Source organism: Harpia harpyja, chromosome Z, assembly GCF_026419915.1.
Source record: "Harpia harpyja isolate bHarHar1 chromosome Z, bHarHar1 primary haplotype, whole genome shotgun sequence".
NCBI lineage: Eukaryota > Metazoa > Chordata > Aves > Accipitriformes > Accipitridae > Harpia > Harpia harpyja.
Window position 1 is genome coordinate 77854577 of NC_068969.1, and position 13842 is coordinate 77868418.

The 13842-nt window shown below is 40.6% G+C and overlaps 1 protein-coding gene across 1 annotated transcript; it reads right to left on the reverse strand.

Annotated features, from left to right (window-relative positions):
• Positions 1-6729: 6729 nt before the first annotated feature.
• Positions 6730-13732, reverse strand: CZH9orf40 (chromosome Z C9orf40 homolog). The gene is made up of 2 exons (XM_052777878.1): positions 13365-13732; positions 6730-8536 (listed from the first exon to the last, which is right to left on the reverse strand). The coding sequence occupies exons 1-2, from the start codon at positions 13698-13700 to the stop codon at positions 8378-8380; spliced, it is 495 nt and encodes a 164-aa protein (XP_052633838.1). The 5' UTR covers positions 13701-13732; the 3' UTR covers positions 6730-8377.
• Between the last annotated feature and the right edge of the window lie 110 nt (positions 13733-13842).

The window sequence follows — 13842 nt, forward strand, 5'->3', positions numbered from 1 at the left end:
TCTTTTCCACCTTTTTTTTCATACCAGATATATCTTTCTCACAGGGACTATATAGAAGGTAGAATTGGGAGGGCGGAGGTTTGTGTTACTATCCACACTCAAAAGACATGCCAAAGCAAATGCTTCAAGCTTCAGAGGAAAGGAGACAAACAAAAAACTTCCTGCTTGAGACTGAAAAAAAAAAGAACTTTATCCACATGACCTCTTTATTTTGAACTAACCTAAACCGGTCTGCCTCAAAATTAAGGGTTAAACAGCAAGGAATGTACTGGGAGCACCATGTTTCACAATGGAAGAAGGAAGTCTGTCCTTTAGTGACCCATGGCTGGAAGCAAGAGGAAAACCTGAAGACACTTATTAGGGTGTCATTCAGATACATTGAGCGCACATGGTCTCAGAGTGGAATACGTCTGTGCAGAAGCCTTAAAGCAAAGCCAGACTATCCAGTGTAAGAAGATGGGCTGATTCATAGAGAATAGTATTGTCCCAGGACAGTCTTCCAAAGGCTGTGGGCACCTGCAGGTACATCCATGCTCACATGACACTGTGCCTTTAAGATATAATTGCTGACTGCTCTGCAGGCAAGTCCCTAACACTTGGCTGTTGGGTTTCACAGGCTGTCCTAGCAACTGTGGGGTTTGGGGAAGGGCTCCCCATCAGGCCCAGCCTCGTGGCATGGCCACGACGCAAGAGACAAGTGACCACATGGATTCACCCTATGAGCTGCATCTGGTCTGCAGGGCATTGCTCTGACCACTCCCCGCTGAAAGCTGCGGGCAGTCAACTGCAGGCAGAAGTCCCATGTAAAAATACTGAGGTACTAGTGTCAGCTAGGCAGGGCGCTGTTATGATCAGTACTGCTTTCAGGCGGTGTTCTGAGGAGCTATCACATGCTACATGATAGAAATACGCCATACCATGAACCTTCAAACTGATTAACTTCACTGTTTGTTGCCAGCTGCTCAAGTTTCACATTTAGGTACCTAGGTTTCTAAGAAGAAAGCAAGGTAAATTTAAGCTTATTTCCATTCAGCAAATTAAGAAGTTTATTTTGGATTTCTCCTCTGCGCCAGTCATCCCTTTCTAAAACAACATTCTTCTGCTATGACCCAGTGTCTTATCCTTTACATAATTTTTATGCCAATGTGTTTGCTAACTGCTACATTGTGGTTTTAAATGGTAGTTTTTAACATCACAGAAATCAGTATTGGCAACTGAAATAATTCTCTTAAATAGTTACCTCATATGAAAACACCTTATGTATTTTTTCTTTCTGAGGAAAAACTGACCAGCCTAGGAGAGGAAATTAGTTTGGCTGCATTTTTGGTTCCAAGTGGTGTGACTGATATTTTTAAAAAAATATATTACATGATCAGATAGACTTTTTTTTTTAAGAAAACATACTAAAAATACTGTTAATTGTTTCCTTGACTACTTGAGACTTAAGATAAAAACCCAAGGACCTGTTCTTGTAAATGCTAACAGTTACTGCTCACTATTGTGAGCTGTCCTGAAATCACAAATCTTCCTACAGCATGAGTACACTGCATTTTGAGAACTGTAAGTCAGAATACTACATCTCAAAAAATCAAATTCCACTACTCTAACCTGTAGTAAAACAGCACAACTGAAATAGAGAGACCTTCAAAATCATATCTTTAAAAGGCAAAGTGTTTCTAATTTTCCTTACTGAAAATCTAATAATGCGCTTTTATCATTCTTTAAGTCAATGATAAGACACTGGTAAACGCCATACAATGTGGTCTAAGGAATCTGAGTAAGTGTTTTGATTGCTGAACTCATTATTGAAATGACTGGTCTTCATAAATTAGCAATTCTGGCCTCACAATAATTCAAGACCACCTGAACAAAGATAAAACAGAAATCCCCAAATGATTTGAGATTGGAGTAGTTAGCACTGACAAATCCAGGATATTCACAGATAAGCTGCACAACATAAACAGGGGAGAAAGGAATGCATTGAAATGTGGGTACGAGAATCTGTCTTACAGCCCAAAATAATGAGAAATAAAGATAATGGAGAGCCTATTTACCCTTTATGCTACTTGCTGGCATAAAAACAAGTAGGCAAGTAGGCACTCTCAGTACCTATTTGTTCAACTCAAAGGGACTCCACTGACCAAGCTGTATCCTTAAAGCACTTTGGGCATATATGCATTGTATGCATGGACTCTAAGAAAAAAACCCCAAAACATATTGGACATCAAAACCATCATTATTTCTCCGTGAAGCCTTGCCATGTCATAGAAATTAAGGCATTTTGATATTTACACTCCAGGCTTGATATTACTATTATAATAGTAGTCCACAGTATAAACATTTTTTGCTTGTTAGCCATACCTTTCCCTCTCACATCACACTCTATTTCACAATAACATTTTAGAATTATTTTTATGGCTTCAATTTAAACAATGAAAAGCTGTCTTTGGTGTCTCTGTATTTGCACATTACACACTTAGAAATACAGAGTCTGAAGCAGATATTCATCTTTTCAATCACAGGCTTCTCCATTTCCTAAAAGGTAGAAGTAGAAAAACTATTACGGGATACACAGATGCAACATTTTGTGATTATTCGATAAAAAACCATTGCAGTTTACAACTCACAATCATGAAACCATAGGATTTTGGTAGCTTACTTTATGCCAAAGTAGTTCTTATATAGTAATTGCTTTTTATGCAATCAGAAGAAAATTAGTTTAAAATGCCAGCAAGTAAAATAAAATTAAAGCAAATTTCATATTCTACAAGTTGAAGCATCAAAAGGAAATAACCACTACATAGCATCAGGCTTCAGAGAGGAACATCTGACACTTAGGGTAGATCCAATGGAATTAATTATTGTATGTTCCAATTTAATTAGAAGAGCACTGTGCCCTGCTCAAATGAAGGACATTACAAAATTCACCTATGCAAGAGAACAGTGAATAGATGTAGCTCATTTCCATTCATAGCGCTGCATGAAAAAACTTTCCTCTGGCTTACACTTCACTGAAGATATTACAATACTATTTTTGTTTACTTTTCTCAATCTCTACTTGGTAAGCCACTTATTTAATCACATTCCAATCCAAACATGAACCCCGGGTATTCATATAAGAAAAGTGGAAAAAAATGTAATGTTTAGCCAGTCCATATCCCTTCTTTCAAAAATTCACTATTATAAAAGAAGACAAAACAAAACCAGGAAAACTACCATCCACCACAATCATTCTTAAAAGCAAAATAAAATTACAAACAAAAACTGACTTTGCCTCCGTCCTCCTTTCACAATTTTTTTCCCTGGGAAAGGTAACATATCAGTAATAAGAAAACTATTTTTTCCTTCACTAGTGAAAGAGTTATGATCTGTATGGCTTTAAAAGAAGAAAGAACAATGAATTTTAAGTCCTTAGAAGTGACTAAGAAGTCATGAATGCTATTTTTTTGACCAAGAGCATTTAAAACGTATTTGTTAATAACTGAGTTCACTTACAAATTAAATATCAATAATTAAAATATACTGTTTGCTGCATCAATATCAAATTCTCTAATAAAGTTTGAAATAGGAATTTAAAAAACCCAACCTTTTAGTTAACACTTGAAAAACCCCATTTGAAATTTCCTCATACATTTCAAATATAGTTACCTACATACCAAAATGTAAACACTACTTCATGAGTTAGTTTCTTATGAATTAGCACTTACCTTTTTCTTCCTCATATTTAATGAGTACATTTCAAGTAGCCTTCAGCCACAGACTGAAGTTTCCATCCAAAACACAGATGAAGCTTGCTTTCGAGTTCTAACTAGTGGAAACAGTGCTAACAAGTAGTGACAACAAACTCCCAAGTGTTGATAGCTTTTTTTTTGGGGGGGGGGGGGGGAGAAACAGGAGATGAACCAATTCTTGACAAAACGTTTTTATTCCAATTATGCTGAAGACCTTGTGTCACCTTATAATCAGGAACTTGTGAGTTGACCTGCCTTTATTTATATATCACAGTAAGGAAATGATTAACATTCATGATGTCACTGCTTGAATTTTCAGTAGCGGTTCAGAATAAAAGCATACCCAAAACTTTTTCCAGATTCACTGTAGTTTACTGTGTATGTGTATTGCCACCTAGAGAGTCAAGGTTATAACTGTAAGCATGGAAATAAGCCAGCCCAAGCATACTAGCTATTTTGAAATGCTTCTTTGAACATAAGCTTTAATATACCAAGCAATGAGTCCATGCAGTGTATTTGATGCAGCCATCATCAGATGCTTTCACAAAAATACACAAGAATTCCCCACAACGAATCTGCTGTAACCAGAAATAGCTGCCAAATGCTGGACAGCAATTATCTTTGGTGCCACCTGGAAACATATACTTGCACTGTCCTATTTTCTACACAGAGGATCCTGTGGATTTTCAAACTATCCATATACATAAGCGTGTTGTACTTTTTTAATGTCCATTAAATTCTTGGCCTTGCCAACAGGAAAAAACATCAAGCAGTAACTGTCAAAACAGTGAGAAACCTAAGATTTACTGTTGATCACGATATTTAAACTACTGTAAATATTGCTGTGCTGAAGATGGAGCCAATGCTGAAAATATTACTTCATGTCATTGCTCTGCTGGCCAACTATGCACTCATTTGCTACGCTACTTCATCATTGTCCTGGTTTCAGCTGGGATAGAGTTAACTGTCTTCCTAGTAGCTGGTACAGTGCTATGTTTTGAGTTCAGTATGCGAACAATGTTGATAACACTGATGTTTTCAGTTGTTGCTCAGTAGTGTTTAGACTAATGTCAAGGATTTTTCAGCTTCTCATGCCCAGCCATTGAGAAAGCTGGAGGAGCACAAGAAGTTGGCACAGGACACAGCCAGGGCACCTGACCCAAACTGGCCAACGGGGGTATTCCATACCATGTGACATCACATCTAGTATAGGAACGGGGGAGTGGGGGCGGGGAATCACTGCTCGGGGACTGACTGGGTGTCGGTCGGCAGGTGGTGAGCAATTGCACTGCGCATCATTTGTACATTCCAATCCTTTCATTATTACTGTTGTCATTTTATTAGTGTCATCATTATCATTATTAGTTTCTTCTTTTCTGTTCTATTAAACCGTTCTTATCTCAGCCCACGGGTTTTGCTTCTTTTCCTGATTTTCTCCCCCATCCCACTGGGTGTGGGGGAGTGAGTGAGCGGCTGCGTGGTGTTTAGTTGCTGGCTGGGGTTAAACCACGACAATCATCATCACCTATCTTCCATTCCCCACTTTCTTCTTTTTTCTTTCTTTCTACCACAGTCTAGTTATGCAAGACATGGTCATCAGTGCAGCCTGTTTTTCATAGTAGTTCTTCACTTTCCTGATTTGGACTGAGCTTTAAGCTTCTCCTGGAGGCTCATCTATCTTGGGAACCATAAATACAGTACAGGCCTTCAATAAACACAAATCAGTCCATGAAAAGCAGGCCTTAAGTTTAGAATGAGACAGAAAATTTACAAAAGCAGGCAAGCTGGTAATACTACTTTGCTGTTTAAATCTGCTCTGAAACATGTTTAATTCCAGCCATTTCATTTCTCATCAGTATGCCCATACCCTTACTGTGCTACTTCCATGTGCAACACCCGTATCAACCTGGGTAGTATCCAGATGATCTCTGTGGTTACACTGTACATTTTCTTACTCTTGTGACAGTGGTTCTTCCTTTTGAAGAGGAACATTTTAGAGAAAAGCAAACTCCCAGTTACCTAGAGAGAATATAAACAATTTTTTTCTCAAAGTTTAAGAACACATCAAATTAAGATTATCAGTTGCTAGGTATTACGCTACTCCTGAGATGTCTTAGAATTTGTGCTGACATTTTGTTATTTCAAAAGAACATTTTCTTCTGACTGGGTATGAATGCACATGCAAATTAAAACATCTGAAGCTTGCTTACAGTTTATGTACAGCCATTGAATAAGAGCGCTCTAGAAATACGGAGTTGGAAGCCAAGACCAGTGTTGTGGTAGCCCACCGTGACGCATGGTATCTGGAGAAACCAGACACTAAGCAATGACATGTCTTGATTACACCTTTTGACAGCTCTAATGCAAAGTTTATGTAATCTATCATCACTCCCCCTTACCTTGCCCAGCCTTTTGTGTAACTCAAACTCTCAGACTCATTTAAAAAAGTTTTCCAAGGCTTTTAAATTTGCCTGTATTTGCAAACAGATGAATGGAAAAAATTAATCAGTTCAGCAAATGCTCTGAAAGTAGCTGTAACATTCCAGCCCATAACCCAGAGCCCATGACTGGAACAAGCCGAGAAGCAAGTGCTTGCCTACAGCGTAATTGCAAATAAAGTAAACATATGGCCTACAACACAGTGCAAGCTTCATTTGGTTTAAAGGCTTATTTATTTTGTTATGGAATAGCTCAAATATGTATTCTAAAGACAATAATAAAACCTCTTTTGTCCTGTGAATACAGTGGAAAGGAGAGACAGATTTTAACAATAAAATGCAGTCTATTGCTAGGACATACCTACTGCATATGAAGCTCCAAGCAGATTTTAAGTGACTAAAGTATTTCTGCAAAGATACTAGCTAATAATGCAAAATACTGGATCCTGAGAATTCTGGATGGTGTGAAATATTATAAAACCCACAAATACAGGAATGCATGTATTACCTAGGGTAAAGAAAAAACAAAACCAAAACAAACACCTCAACAAACTAATTAATCTGTTTCCTCACTAATTTATTTTGGTTATAGTAAACATGAAATAGCACTTGCAGTCTTGCCAGAAAAGGAGTTTGTTTTTAAAAACATTTTTAAAGTACCTCCTAAGACAAGTTGATGTATTTGGACTTATAAAAATATCATTAAAAATGTGAGAGAAGAATAAATATTGTTTAAATATGTATCCAGCTAATCTGACAGCAGGCAGAAGCACATCCAACCAAGCACCATGAAATGTTTGAGTCACTAAGCCACCTCCTTTCTTCTGTGGGTACTAAGAGACCCTAACAATCTAATGACCCTAATGAATATTAATGAACAAATACAGATACCTTACAGCACAAATACTGAAAAAAAGTTTCCAAATGTTTACAAAGAAGGCTGACAAGCTGACTATTTTAGGCAGAAAGACCTAATAAAATGGCAAAGTTATAGAAGCAACAATCTGAAGAAAAAAAGTGAGGAACTTTACATAGTAATAGTCCCAAAGTTTTCAAATACACACAGGCAACACTTTATTGTCCTTTAGTAAATACATTACTTTTAAAAAATTAGAAAATTTCAGAAGTTGCCTTCTTCAGTGATGATTCCAGCAAAAATAGTGTTTGCTATCCTTAAAGACAAATCACATTCGCAAAGGCTGACAGTCTGCCCATACAACTTCAGTCTATTATTAAAAACAAGTATTTCTAATTGTACTTCAGCTTGTAAATAAATTACAGAAGACAAGCATTAAGTCATATTTCACAGCAAAAAACACTATTTAGTGAACTTTTGTAAAAATTTTTTGCAAGATCCAGTCTCAGTAAAAACTACACCTCAGTCAGTGTATGTGGCAATTTTATATTCCATTAACTTTCCCTGACACACCTGCGCACGCCTGCCATTTCAATGCTACTGACTGATTCAGAGCTAATGTCACAAAGAGTAAGAATAGCATTAACTTGAGAATGGACCAAAAACCTAAAAGCTGGCTGACCACTGCTTTGGGTAATGTGAAATGGAGAAGGTGAAAAAAATTTTTCACAAGGAGAATGTGAAAAACTTTCACAACAGTGGCAGCGAAGAAAAGATCCCCTTTTCCTTCCCCCTCCCTGCCACATTTGGTTTTGGTTTGCATAGAAAAGGGAATGTTTTGTCTGGTTTTAGTAGGCTCTTACTTTTTGGTTTAGCTATTAAACACGGAAAAAAACCCCACATTAAAAATTGCTAGAGTTTGTATGCTTTATGATAAATTCACATTATAAATATTTCACTTTTAGGTACCACAGTTATATCTTTTTGTTCAGGACAGGCAAGATGATTTTCCATTTCCTTTAGACATGTAACATATTCACCTGTTTCTTTTAATTGCATCCCAAAGTTCTAATTTTCTGTAGTCTTCTTTTAGCCTGCCTCCGTATTTTCAAGCATTCTTGCTAGACATCATAGCCTCCTCTACACTGTACACCTCCAGACAGCTTACTATGAAGTACCTAATAGTGATTATCCCATCCACTTAAGACAACTCAGACTTGCTTTTGCAGACTGACATAATACTACTTCTTCAAAAAGGCAGAAGCATGCTCATTTTTCTCCCAAGTAGAAAAACCTGAATCCAAACAGAAACAAGTTTCCTGCAAGTAGATGTACAACTATGAAACAATTGATCAGGTCTCCATTTCAGTCTCCATAGCATCAGTCCTTGAAGGAGTTTTAGCTTCTGGTGGAGTCCCTCCATCTAGGTTCTGAATATCAGACAAATCAATAGCAGGCAGTGGTGCTCTCCAATACAGGAATGAGTTATACTGACAGAATTCTTCTTCTTGCTTTGAAAAGAGACAAACATAAAGGCAACAAAACATTAATGTATTTCACATAAGTACAAAATAATAAAAAGAAACTTCTATAAAAGAATCTGAAACAAGGAAGAGTTACTCAGCTGTTCCATATTAATAGTTCTTATCATTTTATACAGAAAAAAAATGAGCTATTTCTATGGAAAACACCATAGAAAATCTCAATCAAATCATAATTTACTTTTGTATTTTCAAATATTCTTGCAAAGAACTACACAACTTCTGGGAATACTTCCATAACTCCACCAATTTCCTCAACTTGCAATCTCTGCACAGAACAATACTGTAAAACGCGCAGTTATTGGACTTTGCATACAAAAACTGTTCACTGCTTTTTCTTCTCACAATGGTATACAAATTTCATGCACAGTTAGAAGCTGGTATTCAGAAGATTGTATTTAGCTATTTTACATCCACTCAGATGATACTTGTAGGAAAAGTAAAGCACTGGGTAGTGTTTCTACCACATTCTGTTTCTTCTTTTCTGTAGCTACATTTTGTACTCAAGTATTCATGAGAAAAATGAAGACCTCGTCTACGGGCAGGGAGGGAAAAGTTTAAGAACTTTTGGTAAACCTTGGAGGAACATGTAATCATCTACTACTTTAGTATGGCACCACATTTTTTTTTTTTTTTAAATGTCTGTTAGAAAACACAGTTTGTTTATAACCATATGTAGTGGGTATAAACAGTGGCCAATCTGTGCATGTTTTTATGGATAGGATACACGTAACAAGAGGAATTCTCAAGTCATTCCTTAGGTCTTCAGCATGTACTTTCTTCTGATATGTAAAACCACTGAATGCTGCCACAAACCTAAAATAATGCATTTCCACATAATATTGCTTTGTATTTTTCCTAACATACAATCAGAATTTCTAAATATTTTACTGTAATGTCTCAGCTGTAATGGGTGCTGAACAGAAGTATTTTTAACAAATAAACTGGTATAACTGTTTTGGTATGGCTCTTTAAAAATGTCATGCTTTGTTTGCTGGTTCTGCAACTAAAAAAATGTAATGTTCAAAAAAATCACAGTAAGTATCGTCCCTAAACCCTCTCAGATACTGGAAAAATGATGCTTCCCCCACTCCCCAAAAGCGAGAAGTACGTAAATTCACCATACTTTCAATTTAAAGAACACACATTTTTCTATTTGTTACCACACAATCCTCTCATGTAGTACAATTTGTTGCACTAGGTAACCTATTCTTACTACAAAACCCCTGCATTATTCAAGACCTGTAATAATTAAGAGAGGTATGAAAGGTGTTGACATTTCATAGCAGCAAGATAGCTGCGTGCCTGTAGAGTACTACTAATGTGAATTTGCTTGCTAGGAAAATATTGTCTTCAGGGAAAATTAAAGAACCAAAGTTCTCATTAATGGGAATCAAGACCAAAACCAATTAAATGATATAGTGCCACAGGAAGAGAAGGATTGATTGTATGGAAACTGGAAGAAAGCCAAACCATAAGTAGTTGCACACATTTGCATAAATACTCTTGTAAACTGAAATTTTTGTACTGCACAGGATTAACAACAAAGTGCAAAAGAGAAAGGGAAGATTTTCCAGTTCGTATTCCAACCTAGGCAGCATCACTCACACAGAACCCTGCAGGGCAGGTGGCTAACAAGTGCTTTGAAAAATATCGCCAGCAATGGAGTTTCAGAAACTGTCAGCTACCCTTACAAATTCTCCCCATGTGTAATCCAAACTCCCCTTATACTTTAATAAGTTACTGCTCACACTGTGAGAGCTACATACTCAAAGTCAGAACATCCCTGTGCTAGGTGCTTCGTACGCACACAGTAAATGACACTATTCTTGTTTAAAAGATTATAATCTAAAATTTTGTAATACAAAAATATACATACTCTTAATTTTGGACTCAGATGACAAAAAGGATTAATCTCAAGAGCATTCAAGTCTCCAGAGCAGCAGTATTTCAGTTTATTTGTATCTCCAAGAAAGATTCAGCGTGAAAATGAACAAACCCAAGGAACACAAAAGACAGGCACAGACACTAAACCCTCATACATAAAATGCAAAATAAAATACCGAGCATTCACATTCACCTAAGTATGTTTCAACACAGGTTTTGAGAAGAAATCTTAGCAAGATAAGTAACATGCAACAAGCTCAGAGATAAAAAAGCTCAGTTTCTGTGGATGAAGTTGTTTAATTTTTAAGGAGCTAATTTTCCAACTCCAGTTGCATAGGTGTGCTTGCAAATAAAACTCAGATAATATTTCTTCTCTGGCCAACTGTAATATAATTGGAATTGCTTGTAACTTTAACAAAACCAGTGTGAAATTAACAGTATCGTTGGCATGTTTATTACTGAACTACACAAGCCACAAAACAGCAAAGAATAATCCCAACCTACAGCTCTATCTTCAGAAAGGTGTAAAAATCATCATCAGAATTATCTTTGTGAAAAATTTAAAACATACAGGTAGGACACACAGAAGATGGAAGAAACACCTCTTGCCTGCCGTTAACCAAGATTTATTTTAAAGCAAAAATATTTTTTATACAATACTGTACTTAGGGAAACAACCTGTTAAAAATACAGTCCTACAAAAATATTTTATATAGAGAAACACCCTTTACTGTGTGGAAATCCAAGTGGCTTATTGCCTTCCTACCACTGCTAAAGCTTACAAAATTATGCCCAATAACCCTAGGGATAAGGAAAGAATTCAGCATCACATCTGTGTGATCAAGTAAAACTGTTCTGTGGAGGTTTGCTCAATTAAACCTGTGGAGGTTTAATTTGCTTCGCTTCAGAAGATGCTTGTTCTGTCTTCAAAAATGAAAGATAAGCTTGTGTTTAAAAGGCACTGCCTAAAAAGGATGTGTAGTTTTCCTAGGACATAAGATTTTTTTCCTCAATTCCTTTGCGCCTTAATTCTACCATCCATCACAAGCATCCCCCCCAAGCAACCAAGAAACCACCACAAGGCAGAACCTGAGGAAGAAAAGCCACAATTTTCTTTACAGATCACAGATGGGTGTTACACTATCAAAGGCCCCAACTTTTCAAAACCAGAGTCTAGAACTGGAGTTCAAAGTCCATCTGACCTGATTAGACTTTCTGCCACTTCTATATCACTGGTTTGAATACTTTGGTTTTACTTAAAAGGTCCAGGTGGGAGGAAAGGTGAGTTTACATCTATCAAAGTTCTAGATAGATGCAAAATTTGACCTAGCATTTTATTTTTGGAAAACTAAAACTTTCTTAGTACGATGTTTTGTTTTCTGGCCTACTGTGTAAAATGTGGACAGGGCCAGGGAGAAGAATGTACATTGTTCAAAGTTAACCAGGAACACCAGAAGTCAACTGCACATTTCAATATATCCTGATCGTTAAGTAACTGATGCCCTTCCCCAACCACTGCCTTCACTAGATGTTCTGATTAAAGGATAGCTCTGGTATCGCTACTTGTTTGGGGTTTGTGTGGTGAGATTTTGGTAGCGGGGGAGGGGCTGCAGGGGTGGCTCCTGTGAGAAGCTGCTAGAAGCTTCCCCGGCTCCAAGTCAGACCCGCCTCTGGCCCAGACCGAGCCCATCAGCGACGGTGGTAGTGCCTCTGGGAGAACAGATTTAAGAAGGGGAAAACACTGCAACAGCAGCTGGGAGAGAGGAGTGAGAATATGTGAGAGGAACCTCTCTGCAGACACCAAGGTCAGTGAAGGAGGAGGGGATGCCCCTGCAGCCCATGGTGAGATGGCAGGCTGTCCCCCCCCAGCCCATGGAAGGGAGCGGAGGAGCAGCTGCCCACCTGCAGCCCGGGGAGGACCCCATGACGGAGCAGGGGGATGCTCCTGAAGAAGGCTGCTGTGACTCCATAGGAAAGCCTGCACTGGAGCAGTCTGCACCTGAAGGACTGCAGCCTGGAGAAAGGACCCATGCCAGTTAGTTTGTGGAGAACTGCAGCCCATGGGAAGGACTCAACATTGGAGCAGTTCATGGAGGACTGTCTCCTGCGGGAGGGACCCCACGCTGGAGCAGGGGAAAAATGAGGAGTCCTCCTCCTGAGGAGGAAGGAGCGGCAGAGACAAGGTGTGATGAACTGATAGTTGAGCCTGTCTTTTGCCCGTGACCATAAGTATTGGGGGTGGGGGGCGGAGGGGGCGGAGTGAGCGAGCAGCTGCATGTTCCTCTGTTACTGGCTGGGCTTAAACCACGACGCTCCTAAATAGCCATCCCAAACAAAAAGTTAAGGAAGTAAGTGGTCAGATCTTATAGTAAGCCTGACCCGCAGCCTCAAACAACAGAGACGCTATCAAAATAAACTCTTCAAGCTTCCACCATACTTTTGGATGGGGATGTGGCTGAAGATAGACTTAAGGTGAACTCCAGACAGGCTGTTTCCCATCAGTTCTTCTATATGGGCAAAAAAGAAAAAAAAACAAACCAAGCTAGAAATGTTACTTCTTTTGCTTCGGGGAAGAAAAAAGGGGAAAAAAACAGCTTTAGGAGGCCCACGACCGATCAGCACCGGGAGGCACAGCAGGGGCTGCGAGGCACCGAGCGCTGTCCTGTGCCCGCCTAAGGCCGGGCGACTCCGCCGGCCGCACGGCCCGCCGCCCCCACGGCTGGCACCCGCGTCCCGGCGCGGCGGGCTGAGGGCGCGGCCCCACCCACGGCAACGCCTCAGCTGCCACCAACGGCGCCCGCCGTTCCACCCCCCCCCCTCCCGCCGGAGGCGAGCGGCCCGGGCCCGCCCACGGCCGCACCACGGCATCCTGCCCGGTAGGCCTCCCGGCGCCCCAGCCCCGCTCCGTTACCTCAGCGGCGGCGGCCCGCTCTTTGCCCCGGCCGCCGGCGCGTCCCTCCGCCGTTCGCTCGTCCTGGGGCGCCGCGGGCCCGCCGCGCCGCCGCCGCCGCCTGCCCCCCGCGTCCCCCTGCTCCCCGCGGGAGCTGCTCCCCCGCAGCCCGGGCCGCTTGCCCGGCGGCGCCTCTGCCTCCTCCAGCTTCCGTTTCGGGGCGGCGGGGCCGGCGCCCGTCGCTTCGCCCCGGGGGCGCCGCTCGGGCGCGAAAGCGCGGGGCGGCGGCGGCGGCTCCCGCAAGAGCCGTTTAACGGGCACGTGACACACTAACGGCTCCGCGCGCCGCTTGGCCATGAAGGGGGGGGGGGGGGGGGGGGGCGACCGCCGACAGCTCCGCGGAGCGCGCGTCCCTCGGGAATGCACGCACGGCCGCCGCGCGGGGGAGAGCGCATGCGCCTCCCGCTTGCCGCCGGCCCTCGCGGCCGCTGGGGGGCGG

Bases quoted from the DNA above. Each gene is read 5' to 3' on its own strand.
- CZH9orf40 (XM_052777878.1), bottom strand. From the start codon at position 13,700: ATGGCCAAGCGGCGCGCGGAGCCGTTAGTGTGTCACGTGCCCGTTAAA. The intron at 8,537-13,364 runs GTAACGGAGCGG...CTCTTTTCAAAG, and splicing joins AGCGGGCCGCCGCCGCTGAG to CAAGAAGAAGAATTCTGTCA.